Source organism: Falco naumanni, chromosome 1 (genome assembly GCF_017639655.2).
Source record: "Falco naumanni isolate bFalNau1 chromosome 1, bFalNau1.pat, whole genome shotgun sequence".
Classification (NCBI taxonomy): domain Eukaryota; kingdom Metazoa; phylum Chordata; class Aves; order Falconiformes; family Falconidae; genus Falco; species Falco naumanni.
This window is the reverse complement of record NC_054054.1, coordinates 47,680,162-47,701,139: the sequence shown is the minus strand read 5'-3', so window position 1 is coordinate 47,701,139 and position 20,978 is coordinate 47,680,162. Positions and strand designations below refer to the sequence as shown.

The following is a 20,978-nucleotide window of genomic DNA, read 5'->3' as shown; positions in this document are numbered from 1 at the left end:
AATAAAAAGATATTATACGACGGCAAATATTCATCATTTTTCAAGCTACTTATATCCTAGAAACCACTGAATTGCAAAGGCCAGTAGGCTTTGCTAGCCCATTTCAGAGTGGCTACCACCCTCTGCCTTCCTCAATCCTTACTGATACAAGTATGGAGACACACAAATGGAGAAATGTCTGCTCACCAAAATATGCACAACTAGAGGTAGCCTGTTCATACAGTAGATGTTAACACAGCATTGCATTGCAATATGTACAGCCATGCCACGCAGCCTTCTCCCTGGACTTCATTAGCTAATGCATTAACTGAAGAATTTTCTTTAAAAATAGCAGAGGATGAGTAACATTATTTCCCTTCATCCTAATGACTGGTCTGTCTTGGAGGTGATACATCCTTCTCCCTTGTGACACTGTCCTTCTAGGAGATGTGTTTTCTTTCCTTAGCTATGGTCTTCTTCTCTGGACTGTCTTCTCTGGAGAAGACAATAATCTTGAGCCATGATTTTTTCACAGTGGTTGCTAGGCAAATCCTCTCATAATGATATGAATCACAAGAATCTGAGCTTCATAACTTAATTTGACAAAAAGTAGAGTTATTCACATATGCTATTTTTAGATGGAAGGGAAACTAGTTGCAAAACGTCAGTGCTGTATTTCTTCCTTCTAAACAAAAGTAATTCCCATGACTAGTAGCTTAGAGTTTCTGATCTACCTATGACCAACTTATTATTGGATTATGTATTCATGCATTCATTGGCATGCATGGCCTCAACTTCCCTTTCCTTTCTGTAAAAATTGTAATTGGCCCGCTAAAAGAATCATGAAGTAATCCGGGGACATTTGACATAATCTCTTATTTTACTGGCAGTATATAAATACCTATCTGCTGTTTGTATTTCTGGAGTTTTACTTTCGCTTGCTTTGCATTCTTGTGTCCTTCCACGACTTGCTCCACCAGCTCTCTCATTTCTTTCTGTTCCTGTAGACGTTTCCCTGCATATTGCTGCATCAGCTCTGCTTTCTAAATTAAAAAAAAACAACAGGTGAATAAAACTCCTTATAACTGGTGATCCGAGTGCCTCAAATCAACTGAAATAGGGCAAGAACAATTGGATTCAGAGTATTACATCATCCACAACAGTAGCAAAGGACATTGGCTGGGGACAACATAGAGACCCAGATTTAAGCTCCCCTCTCTATATTTATTTACCCACAACAGACCTTCATAACATTTGCAGTGCTATTTCCCAGGATTCCCTCCTACATGTTTCTATAAGCAGACCAAAAAAGCCATCTCTGGATCTGGAGATACCAAGAAAAGGGCTAACAGCTGGTTGTGGTCTGCAGGATATTGGTCCTAAGTCATATCTCTATAACATACAAAAGTCCACTTTTGGCTATTATGTTTCTTTCTTTGTCAGAGGAAACGAATGAGAAGCAGGAAACTGGACTTTCCCAAACTAGATTCCTTACTGTACTTTCTGTTTCAGATGGAAGACTAGAGTTTTAAAAGAAGGAAGAGGGCCAGAATGACAGATGTTGGTGAAAGGGGAATTGGTGCTCAGTACTTCTGGAGATCTACATGTGGATGAAGTGCCCTGCTGGCATCTATTGAGAAGTGAAGGGAGCTGCCTGGAATTGCTAACGTTAGAGCAAGTCTGATTTGCGCATCCCCAAATTTATACATATTGGGACATTTCTGTTAACAGATAAAACGTATATGCTCTGAAATTGAGGTGAATATAATAATTACAATAACTTTGGAATGGGTGTGAGCAATCACACTGTGGTCAGTTGTAGATAGGGGGTTCACTTTAAGTTCTTGCTACAGCCTGTCTAAACAGACTTATATAAAGATTCAATGCCCCAAAAGACTGAAAGACTCTATAGGACAGAAAAGGGACTCATTAATCAGGTTTCCCTTTTGCAGCATGGCCTTTATGAAAATCTGGTACATTTGTGGTACCATCTTAAGTCGCTGAGACACTGCAGAGACATCTGTGAGAGGTGGCCAAGAGAAAAATACTGACTGGCCTACAGGGCATAGCAGCAAACTGGGTTAATAGAAAAATCTGTCATAGTGGCTATGAAAAATTTTAAAATTACAGTATTAGTTATTTCTAGGTCACTTGTTTGTTTATAGGAAAAGCACTGGAAAAATGTAAATGTGACTTTGGGGAAATAATGAAAAGATCTAGCAATGTTTTGCTGTGATTTGCCATATTGGAAACTGTGTGAAAGTACTTCTTGGCATAAATATTCAGTTTTCCATATATACAGATCCAAAGAGGGCACTCTGCCTCAATTTTCCCTAAGAGACATCTAGGTATGTCAGATAATACAAAGTAAATTGAATTATATTAGTTTAAGAAAACAAATTATTTTATATTTGTGGCTCTCATTTTAACAAAATAATGAAATTAGTCATATAGTGCTGATTTCACTGCAAATTGTGCTTAGTATCTCAGTATCTGTTCAAAAAGCATATGCACAATGACAGGAATATAGGGGAGAATGCTCTAACCTCCTGTTTTATTTAATTTACTTTGCAAGTGTTATCAAGTAAATCAAACACTTTAAAAAAGTACTTTAATGTATAAGCATTGCTGCATCTGAAAGTTATATAATTGTTTTTCCATTGTTTGCAGACTCCAGGGAGTAAAGACACTGTATAGAACTTTTACACCTTCTTAAAGTAGGTGTCATCTGTGGTATGCTTCGCGCTGATTGAATGTAAGCAAAATTTGAGCCATGCTGTATGTATTACCTCTTCTCTCATTAGCTCAGCTTTCTTCTTATTTTCTTGAATTACATTCTGACGGGCTAGAACTGCCTCTTCGTGACTCAGTTTCCCTTGAAGCCTCCTACACTCTATTTCAGCCAGCTGTTCTTCCAAATCTTTTCCACGCATCTGTTTTTGCCATTTCAAGAATTCAGATGGGTCTCCAGCCCCTCGTAGTAAATTTTCAATTCTGCAAGGGAAAGAAAAGAGTATATGATTCTAGGGATCTGGCTCTGCAGCCCTGCCAGGGTTCATAAAACATTTCTAGTAGCTTGTTGTGATATAAGGTGTTTGATCTCTGCAGAGAAAATAGGTGATCATTTCAAAGTTTGACAGATATATTTTAATTCCTGTCTAAGAGATGTTTCTAATACGTGGAAAGCCTGGGAAAGCTAGGCTGGAAGAATGTGCATGAGAGCATGGATCTGAAAGTTTTCAGTAAAACAAAGGGCCAAGAGAGGGCAAACTTTAGCTAACTTATGGATTCTCATAAGGAGTGGGGAGAATCAGGCTGAAAGTATGTACATTTTCTTAGAACTTTACTTTGTATAGAGGTAGAAAGAATAGCTTTTCTCTTTGGCAATCTGCTTGGCCACTTCAACATAGAGAACTAAAAAATATTCTGCTTAATTCTACTTCTGTTTTGTATTTTGTCAATTAATATTGTTGTAATGAGGCAAAGAAGTATTCAGCTATTAAGCAAAGACACATTCTTATTTTTTTGTGCTTGGATGAGAGAGAAAAGCATAGCAAAGCCCTAGGGCAGGCCCATCAAAGTCCTGCAGCAGAGGAGTGAATGAGCCAAGAACTAGGGCAGAGACACAAAAATGCAGTGAATGGTGCCTTACTGCTGCTCTCCAATGCAGATAAATATCTCTATGTATCTGTTGTGTGTTAAATGCAGCTGAAGATTAAAACTCATTAATATAAAATAGTGTTAAGATATAGTGAAAATATTCCTTTGCTGAGTGGAACAGAATTCTGCCTGATAGAGTGAACAGTATCATATATAATACAAAAGAACCTCAATATACATACATAACTTATAACAGAACCTGAGTGATGCATATCTTACTGTTAGAATCCTGATCCATATACCAAAATTTTCTAGGTCCAAAGACCAAATCCATTCTTAGGCAGTCATTCTGGCACTTAAAACGCTAACAATATTTAGCGCTTAGCCTGCTAAGTCAGGTGGATTAGAAATAATACTAAATCAAGATGACATGATATAGGTTTTATCTTTGTTAAAATTATTAGTGAAAATGTTCTGAAATTCTAGCTATAGAATACAGCCTGCAGTGGCCATTCAGGAGTCACCCTCTCCCTAGTTGATGTCTGCTGAAAACCTATGCTGCTGAATAAGGATTCCTTATGTCAGATGAATCCTTATGTCAGGATTCCTTAGAGTCCTAAGTACACCAAAAGGACCTGCAACCTCTCATTCCTCGCCCCTGCCTAGGATTTAGTTGCTTGTGTTCAAAGACAGCTCTGTTGCAGTGCAACTGCAGAACGTTGGATCTGACTGGAGTGAAAAGAACTGTGTGAGGAAGAGCTAAGAAAAGCCCTGTTGTGTGTTTCGAGTTTTTTCCTGGGAGCCACATTTACGCTGATGTTAACAGCCTTTGTCCTTGCCTAAGCTACGCTGTAGGTGTGCCTGCACCCAGCCTAGTACCTTGTTGACCCTGCCTTGTTGACTTGGCTTCCTGGCTTGACCTCGGCCCTGACTTGTCACTACGGACTCATCTGAACAATCATTGGACTGTTGGCTGACCCTGCTGTCTGTCCCTGGATTTGCTCCACTGCCTTGCCAGGGTACTACGGAACTGAGCTGCTGTCAGTGAGGACGCTGTCCCTACATGCCCTGCTGTCACTCACAGCTCCTGCCTTGTGGAGCAGCACACTTGTAGTCCTCCCTATCTTACTGTAACAGAAATGGACAGGCATTTTTATATACATATAAACAACTGCAAGTATCAAATTTGGCATGTAGTTGACCACAAACCATTGAAGAAAATGGAGATACATGAAATTATTTTGCTTAATATATTTGTGTCTTTTATAATGGACACAGAAATAGATGTGTATTTGGGTCATTATTTATTCTGGGGAATTACAATAAATGTAACAAGTGATCCTTATTGGACTTTGCCACTGGGCACTAGCCGAAGTGCTAAATCTGGCATGGTCACACTCTATAGCATCTACAGTAAAACAATGACTTTAATATAGAGTTTCATTTCAGTCCACTATTCTCTTTAATTGTTAACTCTGTTTACAGAATAGCTTCCTAATGTCTCACAACAGATCCATTACTTTAGTTTACCTGGAATTTACTCAATTATTTTTTATGTGGTTAATTATTCTGTATCCAGGGACGTGAAAAGTAATCTGAGAAGGAAGCATGATTGTACCTCTTGAGCTCCTGTTCCATTTTCCGCTGATAGAGGGCATCCTCTCTTAAAATAGCTGCAGCATTTAATTTAATAGGTATATTGTCAATCTGTCAGAAAAGGGAATGTATATACTATAGTTAGTAATGTAAACCATAAAACAGAGTATAAACACATTTCAATGGGTTAAATAAATCGACCTAAGACAGCATAAATTTTGCTTAAAGCATTCATCTAACATTAATCTGACATTCACAATGAAATTGCATGCTGTTCATAAACCACTCAAGCAGCTTAAGAAATCAGCAAAGTCTCCCAAGTGGATTATAAATTTGTAATCACTCTTGGACCATGTCAAATCCCATAGAATGTGTTCACTTCCTTTAATTTTTTTCAGTGCTCATATACGTAGTGTACACAGATTCCATCTGCTTTGGACAAAGAAAATAAACTGCTTCTCTAAAAGACAGGAAGTTAGCCAAAACCATTAAAGTAAAAAATAAGCACTACCTCTCACAGGAAGGTTTCAGAAGTGTTTTACAAATAATCACTATTATAACTTCAAAATATTTCTAAGACAAATGGCATCACCAATTGCTATATTCATTGTCTAGATAGTAGAAATGAAGTACAGTTGTCAGTGACTTTCAGGCCTCACAGTGTGACTTGGACTAGATCCTGTGGCTGCTTCACAATTCTTCAAAGTATTGCCTTAGGACCAACTCCCATACAACATCTAAATACTAAGGGAGGAAAGGATCAACCTCTTTCGCAGTTAAAAATGGTCCCTACCCAAACAGGCTATTCAGAAAAAATGTATCACCTTTGAAGAGTGTAAGAGACCTGATCTGAACTGAGGCAATGTAGTGCTGGTGGGATAAGAACTGGGATCATTCCTGCAGAAAACAAAGCTTAGTCATGACACGTTTGACCTAAATCCAGACAAGTTTTGTGTTCAGAATCCAAGCATGTATTTAAATTCCAAATTAACAGCTTAAAGAGTGGCTGAGAAACAGATGCACAGAATCACTCAAGCTATATGCTGCAAATATTGTATGCACAAATATGTACTGCAGTCTCCTGAAATAAATAAGCTAAGTAGAAAAAGGATGGTTTATGATTGATATTAATTAGGTAGGTTAAGGATAACAAACACATGCTATCACCTAGAAATTCACCAAGTAGAATTACTGTGTTTTCCACACAGATGACACATGTTAATGGATAAAAACTAATTACCTGTTTCTTGACAAAATGATAACTTGAAGAATTTAGGAAAATAATCCAAAACAATGTATTTTATTCCTTTTGTATGACTCACTATACTTACTGTCCTTAATGATTAATGATGTTCTTCCTTCCTTTTGGTCTACTCTTCTCAAAGTCTTTTGCATTATATGAACATTCCCTCTACAGTCTGTATTTTATACACTATACTATGTATGAAATGTCTACTTAGACATTTTCTCTGACACAAGTAGAAATTTTTGGCAATTACTTGTGTATACAGATTTCATATTTTGTATTGGCTAACTATAATTTGGATACAGAACTGAACTAAGAATGATTATGGAAACACCTTTAAATTCAGTTTCCCAATTTACTAAACAGGAATATGACTGTATGAAAATTAAACAGAAATATGACAGCTCCTATATGCACAATAACTAGGACTCCCAAGATACATGCAGGCAGGTATAAGTAAAATAACTGAATAGATTCTTCTATGTCATGTGGTATCCAGGAAGTTTTGAATTTTACTCGTTGTCTTCCTGTTGTGAGATATCTTCCCTTTTTTCAAGGTGAGAAAATGGAAATAATCAGGAAAATCACAGAACACTGTAATTCTTCTGGAAAAAAATTGTGTCCACTATAGCCACCTAATGAACATACAATGGCTCAGCAAGGCCTGATATGAGCGAGGCAGACTGAGACAGAGTGCTGATGCATTTGTACCATCTCATTTTTCCAGTGAAAAAAATGAATAGATATTTTGTAACAGGAATGAGAAATAATTGCTGCCGCACATAATAAGTGTGTCTGAAATGGAAAAAATATATATTTAATATACTGTGGGTGTTCTAAAAGGAGGAAAGGAAAAACAGTTGGTTAAAGTATTATATAATTTCACTAATTTGAGGACAGATGATAAACTTATTTATACAACTTGGATAAACCTTCCTCAGGATTTTCTACTCACAGAATTGCACAGGCAGGAAGGCAACAGGAACAGAAAGTATTTTAAAAGTCAATAATGATATACCTATCTCAGCCTGAAAGTTATAGCAGCATCCTGAATACCACATAACCAACCTTTAAGTCAAATGTGTTTAGATGAGATAAAACTGATCATACTCCTAGAGAAGATACTAGCACATGTTAGAAATGGCCCTGATCAATGCCGTAAGATGCCAGATCCATATTTTCTTTATGCAATTTAGGCAGATGGTTTGACTTTCATTAGTCTGCACTAAGGTTTCAGTATTTGACATTATCAGAAAAGTCTTGAACTAAGCCCACATAATTACAGGTCATGCATGTTTGGGTTAACTATGTGAATGTTTCCTGGTCGTGTCGTGTGTTATCCCCGCCCCCCCCCCCCCCCCCCCCCTTTCCAGTACAGAAGGAACTAGGATCTAGCCATTTTCCTGTAATTTAAATACTGCTAGATTGTAAACAAGCAGACCGAGTAGGTGACACTGTTATTAAAGAAAACTTCAGCATGTGATAAAGGCTACATATGCTTTAGAAATAGTAGCCAGATGCCCAGTTCCCCAAGCAGGGAATCAGTCTTTCCAGTGTGTATGAGCTGTACCTAAATATGTAGGTTTTTTAAAGAGTAGGTGGAGCTGCTCACAAGATACTTGTGACATACAAGCACAGCTTCCACACTACATTATTCTGCATATGAACTTGAAACAAACGAAAGATGACAGATTGAATGATGTAAGACTTAAGATTATCTGCAGTACAGTTATTGCAGAAATAGCAGTGGGAGTTTTCATGTGTTATACCATTAAGGCTGAATAGCCCATTTTCCATGTTTACAATTCTCTGTCCCTTGGAAATCCTAGCAGAGAAGCAATCAGTATAGTGGATTTTATGACCTCAGTATGTGCCTAAAGGAAACAAGACAAACATCCAGACTGACTGCATATTGTGTATCAGACAGTCATTAGATGAAATGATTGCTCAGCATTCTTTAGGATCTCATTTTGAAACAGTGATTTACAGACAGAAGATTCTTCTGTCCCTGTGCTGAGTTCTTACACCAGGGCTTTAAAATTATTTTCTTTCCTGTGGACTATTGTCAGACCTTATAATTTTACACAGAAACTTCTCCCTTTATAATTGAAAGTACATTTGAGGCAGTAAGGTTACATAGCGCAATTGCACACAACCTACCTGTTGGGTCCTCAGGGAACCAAGAGGTCTTAATTGCCCTTGCCAGCCTCACCCAGGACCTCCACTTACACCCTCTGCTCACTGGTCTGGGAGCCCCACCTCAGCTCACATATGAGTTTCAGTCCTTTCCCGTTATGCTGGAGGTAATTCTGCTCCTAGTTGTCTCTCCAGTTCTGTCTCCTGCTGTCATGGACCTGGGTTGCTGTTGTAGCCTTATCTCCTGACTGGACTTCCTGGTGGACCCCAGACCTGACTTGCTTCCTTGCTTTGTCTAAGAATGACTTGCTGTCAGCAGAACCTGTCACTACCGTTGACCTTGTCACGTTCAGATAACCTTGCTGTTATGACCTTGTCACCAACAGCCTGGTTGGTGAGGGCACTGCCTGTGCTTTAATTACCTTTGGCTCCTCATTTCTCTTCCTTCCTGGAGTAGCCACACTTTTGTTCCCTGATCATTTCTTTGTGGATTATTAATAGTGCATAGGTCAAAATTTATGAGCTATAGACCCAATCCAACCTATGCTCCTGGCCACAGAACTCAGTGTAAAAACAGGGATTACAGTAGAGCTTGCATGAGGACAAAATTTGCATGTGTGTTTTTCACTCCAAAGTTTTCAAGTACATCTGACAACAGTACCTTAAAGGTTACTCACCTTGCTTTGGATCTTTTGAGCCTGGAATGCCGGTTTACTGTTCATACTGTCATGTGTGTTCTGCAGTTCAAACCAAAATACATTATTTCGTATCAGAGACAGACTTTCAAGTAATCAGCAAAATTATTAGATATTTACCAAAAACCACTCTTGAATATTCATCTAGTGTAACAGACAATCATAGGGGACATATTTTGCAATTTTTATATCCACAAAAACTTGCTATGTACACCCAACTTAGTGGGAATATTTCATATCAAATGACCATACAAAGGTAGGTCCAAATATTGACTAAAATTTCTTGACTAAAATAATGCTAAAAAAGTGATGTTTTGACTGTGAAATATTGCCTATATATGAATATATTCAGCTCTTAACTGAAATAGATCTTGGGAAGACAAAGTATGGTGTCAAAGCACACTTCATGAAATTATTAAATAGTGGTAGAATTCTACTGATGGTTATTAAATTAATTTCATGGTGTTAGCTATAGATACTGATGTGAAAGTGTCTGGTATCATGGGGATGAACACAGTGAATAAAATATGCAGATGTGATGTTGAAATGAATATATTACATACATAGTTTGGTGACGTAGTTATGAATTGGGAATCAACCAAATCAACCAAAGCAAGAATTCTGTACGAATGGGACCATTATTCCCTCAGCTTGGCTGCTCTGTGGCATAAAAGTTAATGGAAAAATAATATGTGGGTTTAGAGAAAAATTGTCCATTTGGAGGAGCATCACAGGAAGGCTGCTTGTCTCAAAATTAGGAGAATAATAAAGCAGCACCAGAGGTATAAGAAAAGGGGATTGTGCATCATGCATCCAAAGAGGCAAATGTTAGTATATGGATGTGAAATGACAGTACAGCTATAAATGGTAGCACTTAACTCCTAACCCCAAACAAACAAAAATTTTCAAACACTGTGAGATATTTTTAAATACTCCAGTCATTTTTCATCTTCATACTGGGGGATTTTTAGGTAATAAAAAATCTTTGTAGCATACCTCTCTCTTTTCAGGCTTCATGGTTGCACACCTGAACCGGTCAGCATTTGCTTTCAGGAGCAGATCCTAAAATTAAAGCAATTAGCTTAAACAGTATGGTACATTTAAATTGTCCAATAAGAATTTTCTGTCTAGAAAAGCCTTGCAGCCCCAAGCAGTGTATTCATTTGTTTCCAATGAATGAAATCCTGACTTAGTATTGATAGGAATTTTCATTCCTGACTGAAGACTTGAAGTAGGCAAGTCTTGATTTTCTACATCTGCCTGGTTATATCCTTTGCATAGGGCATCAGGCCTTTGATAGGTCTGCCCATATGAAACATGTTGCTCCTAAGGAATTCAGCTTAAAAGCCTCATTATTATCTATGGCACATTAGTACCATAGGTGGTAACTGTTTCCACACAGCTAAGAAACAATGACTTTGTTTCTGAGTTAAATTAGAAGATCATGATCAGGCATCTCAGCTCCTAGTGTTGCTCCAACAGGCACACCCCTAGCAGTAATTCCACCTGTCGTTTTAAAGGGGGAAGTACAGGCAGCCGTGTTTCTAGTGTTTGGGTATTTCTTTTGTTTGTAAATCAAATCTCTAATCAAAGCTATGAAAAACAGATTAGATTTTCTAATGGCTTTCTGGACAGCAGCTGTCCATAACTCACTGAACAGGATTTATCTAGAGTATAGCTTCCAGTGTTCTCCCTCCTTACAGATGATCAGACATGGTACTTACAATGACAGCTATAGCTTCTGCAAAAATGCTAAGAAACAAAAGGTATTTTTAATGTGTATTTCTTTTAGGACCTAACATTTCAGCTTGTTCAGCAAACAGTCTAGGGAACTGACCTTTGTGAATGCTTTGGATGCGTTTTATAACATTCCAGAGGCGACAAAAACTGCTGTTATTGCAGCTATAATTTCTGTGGTGTTTTTCCTTTGTTCCTTGTATTCATGCATTTTCTCCACTGAACAATGGGGCTGGTTGTTAGGTGATTTTATAGTTGTCATAGATTTTTGACAATATAGGCACTGTGATATGTTGCCTCCCCCCCCACCCTAACCCCCACCCCCCGCCCTGTTTTTCTAGGAAGTTTGTACGTACAAATAAGCACACAGAGAAACAGGCGTGTGCTTTCTCCACAATATGGAAAAAAGGATAAAAAATGTTGTATTGTTTTATAATGAAATATCAAGCATAGGTAATATGATGGGCCAGCAAAAAGAATGCAATGTTTATCCCACTAGAGTCCACCACAGATTAAAGCTTTTACTATAGTTTAGGAACAGAATCCAATGCCCCTTTCACAAGGACATGAGGAGAGCCCAGAACAGTGATAAATGAACTTGTACTGGCTAGTGAAAGCTAGAATAAGGCATTTTCAAAATGGTGGTGGGAGAGTGCAGATAAAAAGGAGTCAAATAGGATACCTTTTATCAAGCTTATACTGTTACTCGATTGGATATGGTGATTGCAGTGTGGGGAGGAAGAAATACAGTGGAAACTGACATTTAATTAATTCCCTTCCAAGGAGAAGACAACAACAGTCTGCTTTAACTATGATAGGAACTAACTCATTGAACAGGATTCATATCAAAGTTTGGATCAAATAACTAGAGATGTGTCTTTGTTTTTCCAGGCCCTCCCTTTCTCCTGCTCTCTTAACACACAGACCATGTACTCTGCTTCTTTACAAATCATGATGACTTCCCACTCTCTCAGTCTGCGGAAGGAAGGAGTATGGAGTCTGTGCAAAAGAGAAGTCATAATCTGCTGATACTTTAAAACAGTGGGTGATGATGTGTGGTTATTTATCAGTTACTATAGAAAACAAACAAAAATATTGAACATATTTTGTATTTGAGCCCTTATTAAGTGAGTACCTTAAATACCCACATATCTTGTGGGAGTAAAAGAGCCATCAAACTATTCCAAGCTTGTGAAGACAGTAATCATGCTTCTGCTACCTTACATAGCTACTTGCATAATTTCTCACATGGTATGTATAGTGAATAAAGGAGGACCTTGCCTCAGACATTTAATAATAAAATAAGGGAAAAGGGTGATAGAACAGAAGAGAGGATACAAACTTCATGACTCTAGAGAATGAGCAAGGAGCTATTAGTACAAAAGCAAATATGGTTCAGATAAATTTCTAAGACTTATGAAAATGGAATATTACAGAAGAAACAGTTTAGAAGAAAGGAAAGACTAGAATAAGAACACAACGCACTTACTTCTGCTTTTCGGCGATTTTTTCTTTTGATTTCCTCCAGCTGCTTTTTTTCCTTTGGAGGTTTGTAGGTGCTTGGAGGAACCTATAGTAAAAAGAAATAATGTCTAAAATATGGGGTATAAGACATTTCAAGCAACACATTCTTGCTGGAAAAAACCCCAAACATTCACTTTTACTGTAGAACAGCTGCAGTTATTTTTAAAATATTGATTCTTTTCTATTAATGCCAGTGCAGAAAGCATGGACAGATTCCAATTAGCTGGGACTACCCAGGCTTTTCCGTTATGTCCAATGTAATATAACCCCTAGTCAAAAGACCAGAAAGAAAGAAAAATCTGAAACTAGTACAAGAAATGCTAAAGAAATTATGAATCCTATAGGCCCTATCAAGGCAAAAAAAGTTGCCAGAAGGGGAAAAGTTCTGTTTAGTAACTCATAAACTTCAGATTCACAGTCAGATAGGACAGCTGAATAAAGTTAAGCTGTGGAGCTCTCCGGCACAGTGTGTGGTACTAGCAACAAGTTATAGAGACTCCAGAGAAGTTTAGAGAAGATAAATCTTGAAGTTTATTAAATACTTGAACTTCATTGTAACTGAGGAAGTCTTTGAGCTGAAATGGTGGAAGACTGAGAAGGCAGCTGCAGAAAGCAGCAGCTATGCTTGTCCTGTCCCTGTAGTGTTCCTAGACATCTGTCTTAGTACTGCTGGAGAAAATACACTGTGTGGAATGAGCCATTGCTCTGGTTTACTATGGCTGTCCTAATGTCTGTGTAAGGGAACACTACTGGAGGTGTACATTAAATGTTTGAAGGTAGAGGACTGAGAGGGCCCTCCTAGCATTAGTCAACAATTTGGGAAAGCATTCACATGTCAGAAAGTGCTACAGAAAAAATGACGAGGAAAGACATTGTCTGGCTGCCACATGGATCAATAGGAGACAAGGGACTGTATGGTTTTGAGTTGGGCTGAAACTTCTGGGGGATTTCAGTATTTGCTTGACGAATACATTTTGCCCAGAAGTAAACTCCAAAATGTTTCTTTCCTATGTGGGTCAGATAGTCTGCCAGTTTACTGGACATCTGCTTAAATACTTATCTTGCTAAAAATGTTCTAGCTCAATTAGAAGTTACAGAATTAATTCAAGAATTAATGGGAAAAACCTATAATCTGTATTGTATCAGAGGTCACTTTAGAGAATATGGGGATCCCATCCAGCTTTATTGAACTATATAAAGAGCTACGCTTTGAAAAACTCATGAATCTGATGTACTTTCACTGCCTTTGCTATTTGACACTGTTTGCTGGCAAAACAAATGCACAGACAGAAGAAGCTAGCAATTACATGCACTGGTGAGACTGCTCAAATATTTTTGTGAGCTTTTTAAGTTAAGTAGAACTGAAAGTGTTTCCCAGCAGTATCTAAGCAATTTTATCGTGCTTTTTATCTATTAAAGCCCAGAGAATTTGCAAAGGGTTGCACAGGCAGTGAGTATCAGTTTATTTCACTCTTCTCCCTAGCCATGTGCTTTACCTGCAGAACTGGACTCATCTGCCAGCGTAAGATGAAAATCTCTCCTCAGAAACTGCTATGCTTATTCCAAGTAATTTAAGGAGGAGATTTTCGAATCAGTCAGCTCTGTTTCAAAAATGAACTTAGCCTTGAAACTTAGTCCTCAGATACCATGGTGATTGATGAGTACCAATCAAAGAGACAGACATACACTACAGCAATTACCCAGTTGCTAGAAGAGGATGAATAAGTCACTATAAGTAAATTGTAAATTCCAGCATTAGAGACATGAAAGAGGCCAAACCGTACCTACTTAATCCTAACGTGAAAAAGGGGGCTGTGAGTAAGAGACAGCAACTTTGCTTTTCCTCTCCAGTCAGTGATCAGGCTCACCTATGCTTTCTGGATATCCTTTAACCAGAGGTTTATTTAGGGAGTAGGTACCACAAGAAGATTAAGGAAGAACAAAATGAATAATCACTTAAAGCTTCAGTAGTCATCACTCTTCTATTTTTTTAAAGTTACTGTTGTAAGATGGACAAGAGCAAGCTCATGCAATACTAGTGTATTAAGAGCTTCTATTCTTATATATAACCAGAACATAAAGATAAATACATTACTTGGTCTATATATTTGCAAACAAAATCCTCTGTATTGGCCAAATGAATTCACCCATTTAATTATTTTAAATCAGCAACTCCACTCATGAAGCACAGCTGAAATAATCAGGAAAAGATTTTAAAAATACACTAAATCTGACTGAATGTTATTACAGTAACATCTCAGTGCAGCCTTTTTATTTTTTTTAAATACATTATTGTTTACAGAAAATCTAAAATTAAAATAATTGCATAATCTTATTATTCTAGTACAGTGGTGACATTAAAATAATGGATTTATTTGTAACTCAAGGTCAAGATATCCAAGGAAGTTAAATGTGTCCAAATAATTTTGCATGTTATCAGGTTTAAGCACCTGTCTCCATTTGTTTCCTTTGCAAACTTCAAGCTAAAGCACTCATTTTTGTTTGTAGAATTGTATTTATGAAGTGTGTATGCATATCTGCATGCTTGCGTGTGCATACGTGCATTAGTGTGCAAAGAACAGCACAGAGAATTTATAATTGCTCGACCAATATTTAGAGTGAAATGTTTAATTATTAAATTTCAAAATTAAAGCATTTTTCCTTTTCACTTAGTGTTCCCCATTTCTGACGAATGTTTATGATAATGAATGATTATCCTAACCTTCTAGGCCTATGTTACTCCAAAAGACCTTTCCAAGGTCAGTGGAGAGTCCCATCTCAGTATAGATCATAAGGCAACAACCCTGCCTCCTGCAGTAACCCACATCTCCAGTCCTCTCCTGTGAAGGAAGCCTTTGTTCATGGTACAGGACAGCAGTACCATCCCAGCTCCTGAACTAAATGTATGTAACACATCTCATCTTACTTTGCATTTTGTCCCTACTATGGAACATAATGACAACTAGCAGAAAGAAATACCTAAAATAATAATCTTATTAATCAGAATGAATTAATTTCACCGTAGAGATGCAATAACTGATCAGTAGTCATTGCTCAGAATCTAGATGCCTCTGTATGATTTCACAGAGCTGTTTCAAAGCTGAGCAGTAACTACGCCTGTAGTTATTGTGACCATAGTCCCTGCTAATACACCACATGACAAGTTCTTTGACAGACGTATGAGAACCATGAGAAAAAATGGGATATCTCATAAAATGAACAACTCTGTGAGAAAATGGGTGAGAAAATTTCTGCAGCAGATTATGGGAAGTTATCTAGATGAGCTTTATTCCCGTGCATTCCTCTCAATTACATACAACTCTCCACCGTACAGTAGCCAAAACTATGGCCTGCTCTCATTTTTCTAACTCTTTCTTGCCATCTGGACTGTCTTTTCAGTCTCTGTTCATTTCAGGATCTAAAATGGGAATACTGGCAACAATATGGCAAATTAAAGTGAAGCTTAATTTGCTGAGATAGGTACAGAAATGAGCACAACATATGTCACCACTACACTAATGGGTTTTAGATTCACACAGCTTTTACATTTGCGGACTTGGCCAGAATGTAAACCAAATTTAGTATAATCCTAACAACACAAATGAACTTCAGTAAATGCATCCGCTTTAAAGCAAATTTATTCTAAGAGGGTCTGCACAGCATAAACGTACTAAAATGACAGCAATATGACTCATTTGTATACTGATTAAGTAGTTATTAAATGCAGTTTTTCAGAGCCTGGTATTAAGCTGTTTCAATGTAAAATCCCATTAACTGTATAACACAGCACCATTAAATTGCTCTGCCATTCTAAGATGTAAATGGTTTCTAAAAGCATTCAACACATGTATTATTTAAAACCTGAAGTGCTAATACAAGGTGGCAGGTAATGCCCAAAACTATGACTTCCAAGCTCACTTCCCACTGCATTTAAATATAGATGATTTTGGATTCTTTATTAAGTTAGTCATAGCAGCTTGATCCCAAATCCTGTTTGCCTTACCCCAGTGAGCTAACTTAAAACCAATCGTGTGTCTCCAATTTGTACCCATGTAACTAAAGCACAATCTTAGACAATGAGTAAAACAATAGCTTAGCATTTCAAAGATAAATTTAGTCTCATTTATATACAAGCAATCAATTTCAACTGAAAAACCTTAATTTTAGAGATTCAACATTAATGCACATAGAAAGGAATAAAATTCCACCCTCAGGAAGGAGCTGCAAACATAAAGAGTCCATCTCATCTGCAGTGAAATTGCTTTGCCATTTATTTTACTGAGAGTTCATCTACAAAAAATCTAAGCTTATAAAAAATTTTCATTTGAATGTTCATTTCTTACCTGCTTCAGTGCATTATCCAAAGCAAACATCTTACACATCCAAGGACAACCAGAAACACTTGTATTAGTGCTGTCATCAGTCTGTACCCATTGTATAGTTCTACCTCCTGAAGTCACAGAACAACTGCAGGAAGCAACCTTTTCCCTTTGCTTTGTTTGGCTTACAGTTTGCTTACAAAACATTCACTGAAATGCAAATAATTAGTTTGGGCTTTTTTAGAAATCTGACCTTCAGTACCACAATATTACAAAAATCTTTGTTGATCTGTCAAAGGTTGAAGATTGTCTATAATTATTTTTAAGGAGACTATTAACTCCCCTACCATGATTTTGTGCACAAGCATACATAAATCTCAAAGCATAAAAAACTCACCGGTGGCCTTTTTTCCGGTACTGGTATTGGCAGAGGTACAGGAATGGCACGTGGTCTGGGCACAGTCAAATTAAATTCCTTTGGGTGAGTGACCATCGAAGTCTTGACAGTAGTAGTACCGTTGTTTAATTTATCTGTGAGCTGTTCAATCAGTTGCTGTACTTTTGGCTGCCATCTTAAAAAAAAAACAGATTTTTTAGATTTATTTAGTTTCTTTCACACAAACTTACAGTATATGAGGTTGGCACTGGTGCAAATTCTGTAATACTTTCAGCCATTCAATTTTAATAAAACTGACCTATGAATTTGTAGTCATGATTTAGTTGGACTGTGTTATTTCACCTCTTGATAGATGCTAGTCCATTCAGACTACTAGTGGTGAAATAGCCACAGTTTTTACTGAGTAAGCAGCTACCTCACCAGTTAGTTTTGCAGCAGCACCAGACTGTGAATCAGAAAGGCAGCTGTCATAAGCTAAGTACACACTTAACATACTTAGATGAAGAGACTGTGAACAAACAGTGGTCTGAGTATTGCCTCTTTTACCAACTGACAGCGTACATATAGATCAACCTCAAAGCACAGGCAGTTCTATTAAAAAAAATAGTAAGATGTAAGGACTTTGGTGGATTAGCAAATGAACCCTCAGTGAACCCTGTGGGGCAGCCAAGATGATTTTGATTTCTCTGTGTTTGGATTTTGGCCTGTATGAAGGTTCAGCATCCTTCCAAGGAATGACAGAAAGGTGCAGAATTCAAGGTAAGACACAAAGAGGTAATCACAGGGCTAATTATGGTGACAGCTTCATGTGAATTATTCCTCCTCTATATGTGTTCTATCCTTAGGCATTACACATGCAGCGGAGCTTTCCCAGAATCTAAAAAGCAGCTGACAATGCAGATTTACAGTAACTTGCTTATGTGACTTACTTTAGCTAGCACTGTCATTATGGCATGAAGCTTGCAAGTAACTTCTGCAATTAATGCAGCTCCATTAAAATAAATAGGACTTTTTATATTAACCTCATTGACATTAAAAAGACATATTTAAAAGAATTTAAGCTATTAAACTGATTAAACTGATCAGTGCATTCTCAGCCCCTGAAGGAAGTTTCAAACCCAGTAACCAAATATGGTCTTTAACATTACATCATGGAATCACAGAATCATTTAGGTTGGAATAGACCTTCAAGATCACCAGGTCCAACCATTAACCCAGGGCTGCCAAGTCCACCACTAAACCACGTCCCCAAGCACCGCATCTATGTGTTTTTTAAACACTTCCAGGGATGGTGACTCCACCACCTCCCTGGGCAGCCTGTTCCAATGCTTTACCACCCTCACAGTGAAGAAATGTTTCCCAATATCCAATCTAAACCTCCCCTGGTGCAACTTGAGGCACTTTACTCTTGACTTGTCACTTGTTATCTAGGAGAACAGACTGACCACCACCTGCCTACAGCCTCCTGCCAGGTAGTTGTAGAGAGCAAAAAGGCCCCTCCAAGCCTCCTTTTCTCCAGGCTGAACAACCCCAGTTCCCTCAGCCGCTCCTCATAAGACTTGTGTTCCAGACCCTTCCCCAGCCCCACTGCCCTTCCCTGGACATGCTCCAGCACCTCAATGTCCCTCTTTTAGTGAGGGGTCCAAAGCTGAACCCAGGATTCAAAGTATGTATTGTATTAGAATATACAGTTCTGTATAACTTATATTTACTACTTCTAGGCAAAATGTGTTTGTTACATTGAATGTAACTGACTGTGAAGGACAGGTCCAATAAGCTTAGTGTAGTTTAAATAAGGAATAGATTAAGCATCTGCTTGCATGCATATGTACATACAAAACCTGCATGGATATGTGCGTATATATCTATGCATCTCTGTATCTTTACTATTGTAAGCATATGTTACAATTAGAATCACTACAATGGAATATATTGAGTCCAATTCTGACTACAAATGTATCGCTGCAGTTCCTGTAGAAATCAGTGGAATCTGGAGCACTGCAAGCCAAATCTCTACTACACGTTTGTTAATTTGGCATAATCTACATAGTATGAAAGGATTAATTCTACTGACTTTGATATGGCAGAGCTAGATGCCAACTCTTTTTCAGCTGGTATTATTTGTAGCATATTTTTGTCTAACAGTGCCATGACCTGTGTTAATCTATACTGCACTGAGGAGGATGTGTGACTGCAGCAATATCAGTGTACCAATGCTAGCTCTAATTTATCTTTCCTGGGTAAAAACAAGAGCGGAAAAGTGACACAATAGGCTGCAGAGCTACTGATTCTCCACATGAAAATGTTTCAGTTTGGCAAGGGTCCTCATGCTACTGTATCACCACCTAACCAATGTGTGGACACACCTGGCACCTCAGACCACCTGAACTGTTAAATGATGCTGCAATTGACCTAATGATTTTGAAAGACTTGTTTACATGCTTATCTGATTTCCTCAGATGGCATTTGACCATTGGCATAAACAAGTCTGTGCATAAAGACATACTCAGGATGCCAAACACCTTTTTTCAAATACTTAATGTTAGACAGATGTTGAAGTGACTTATGACAAGGCACAAGTCTAGCTCTGTGAGATAATCTGAACCTTCTACTTTTTAGAATTTTTTTTTCAGAGTATGATGTTTGATCTGTTCAGGGGCACCAAGAAGCAAATATACCACAGCTGAGAAAGGACTTTTCTATGAGAGAACCTTGCCTCTGGGTAAGTAAAAGGGATTACTACGGTCTCACAAAGACAAGAAGGGTTCTGAGTGACTTCAATATGAGAGACACTTTAAGAGCAAATTGAGCTTTCAGGGGGGAGCTTTCCTCAGCTTTTAAACTTTGAGGTGGCCACAGGCTACTTAAGTACTGCTTACCTTAGCAGTAGATCAATCCAGTTCTCTTTTACATACTCTGAATCGTAGAAATGACTCCATTCATCTTTTATCCATGTGTTCAAATACAAGGCATTGAAGAAGAATCTAAGAAACTAATAATAGGTAGTTTCTTTTAAATATGAATACTGAATACTGGAGGCATGGTATATATAAGACTACAAAAAAGATAAGTTGCTTTTACTACAAACAATGCTGAAGAACTTGCTTGTATTTTGCCCTGTAATTATAATCATAGGTGCTTGGTATTTGTAGATTTTTCTTAGTTCTTAGGACAGCCCCATGTCTTTCAGCCCTATTTTGTAGAACACTAATAGATAATAAAATATTTTCAGTGGCCTAAAAAAAAATCCAGGAGCTACAACATGGGAATGTGTTAATGCAGCTTTAATTTGCTTCAAATATTGTGAAACAAAAGTTTTTATTGAAAATGAAAGTAATTACTATTGCAATACACTGATTTTAGTATAATTATACAATAGAGATTCAGAGCCTAATATACCCACAATCAGCTCCTGATTATCTATAGCTGGATGATCCACAGTGCCCAGAAACACGGCAAGCCTCATACTGTACCTGAACTACTTAATTTGCTATCAGCTCCCTGGGAACTGGGCAGGGAGAACTGCTGAGAACTAAAGTAACTGCTGTACAATATGGTTTCTTCTTTTGTTGAAATATAATTAATTGGCATATTCCCATTAAACTAGAAGACTGAAATTTGGCACACTTACACATTGTTGGGCTCTACATGCTGGAGAAATAGCAACTAACACTTGAATTTTTGTTTCCCACTGGAGTTCACCAGAAGGTCAAGAGCCTTTCTTTAAAACCTGAACTGTTTAAATGGCC

At 37.7% G+C, this 20,978-nt stretch overlaps 1 protein-coding gene across 1 annotated transcript in view; it reads right to left on the bottom strand.

The window, feature by feature from the left end:
- The window catches only part of CFAP99 (cilia and flagella associated protein 99), a 63,768-nt gene that overhangs the window by 18,810 nt on the left and 23,980 nt on the right, over window positions 1-20,978 (bottom strand). Inside the window, 8 exon segments of the mRNA XM_040592495.1 lie at window positions 881-1,022; window positions 2,769-2,973; window positions 5,198-5,286; window positions 9,235-9,294; window positions 10,249-10,314; window positions 12,479-12,559; window positions 17,230-17,404; window positions 20,109-20,221. Coding sequence (XP_040448429.1) covers window positions 881-1,022; window positions 2,769-2,973; window positions 5,198-5,286; window positions 9,235-9,294; window positions 10,249-10,314; window positions 12,479-12,559; window positions 17,230-17,404; window positions 20,109-20,221 — 931 coding nt within the window.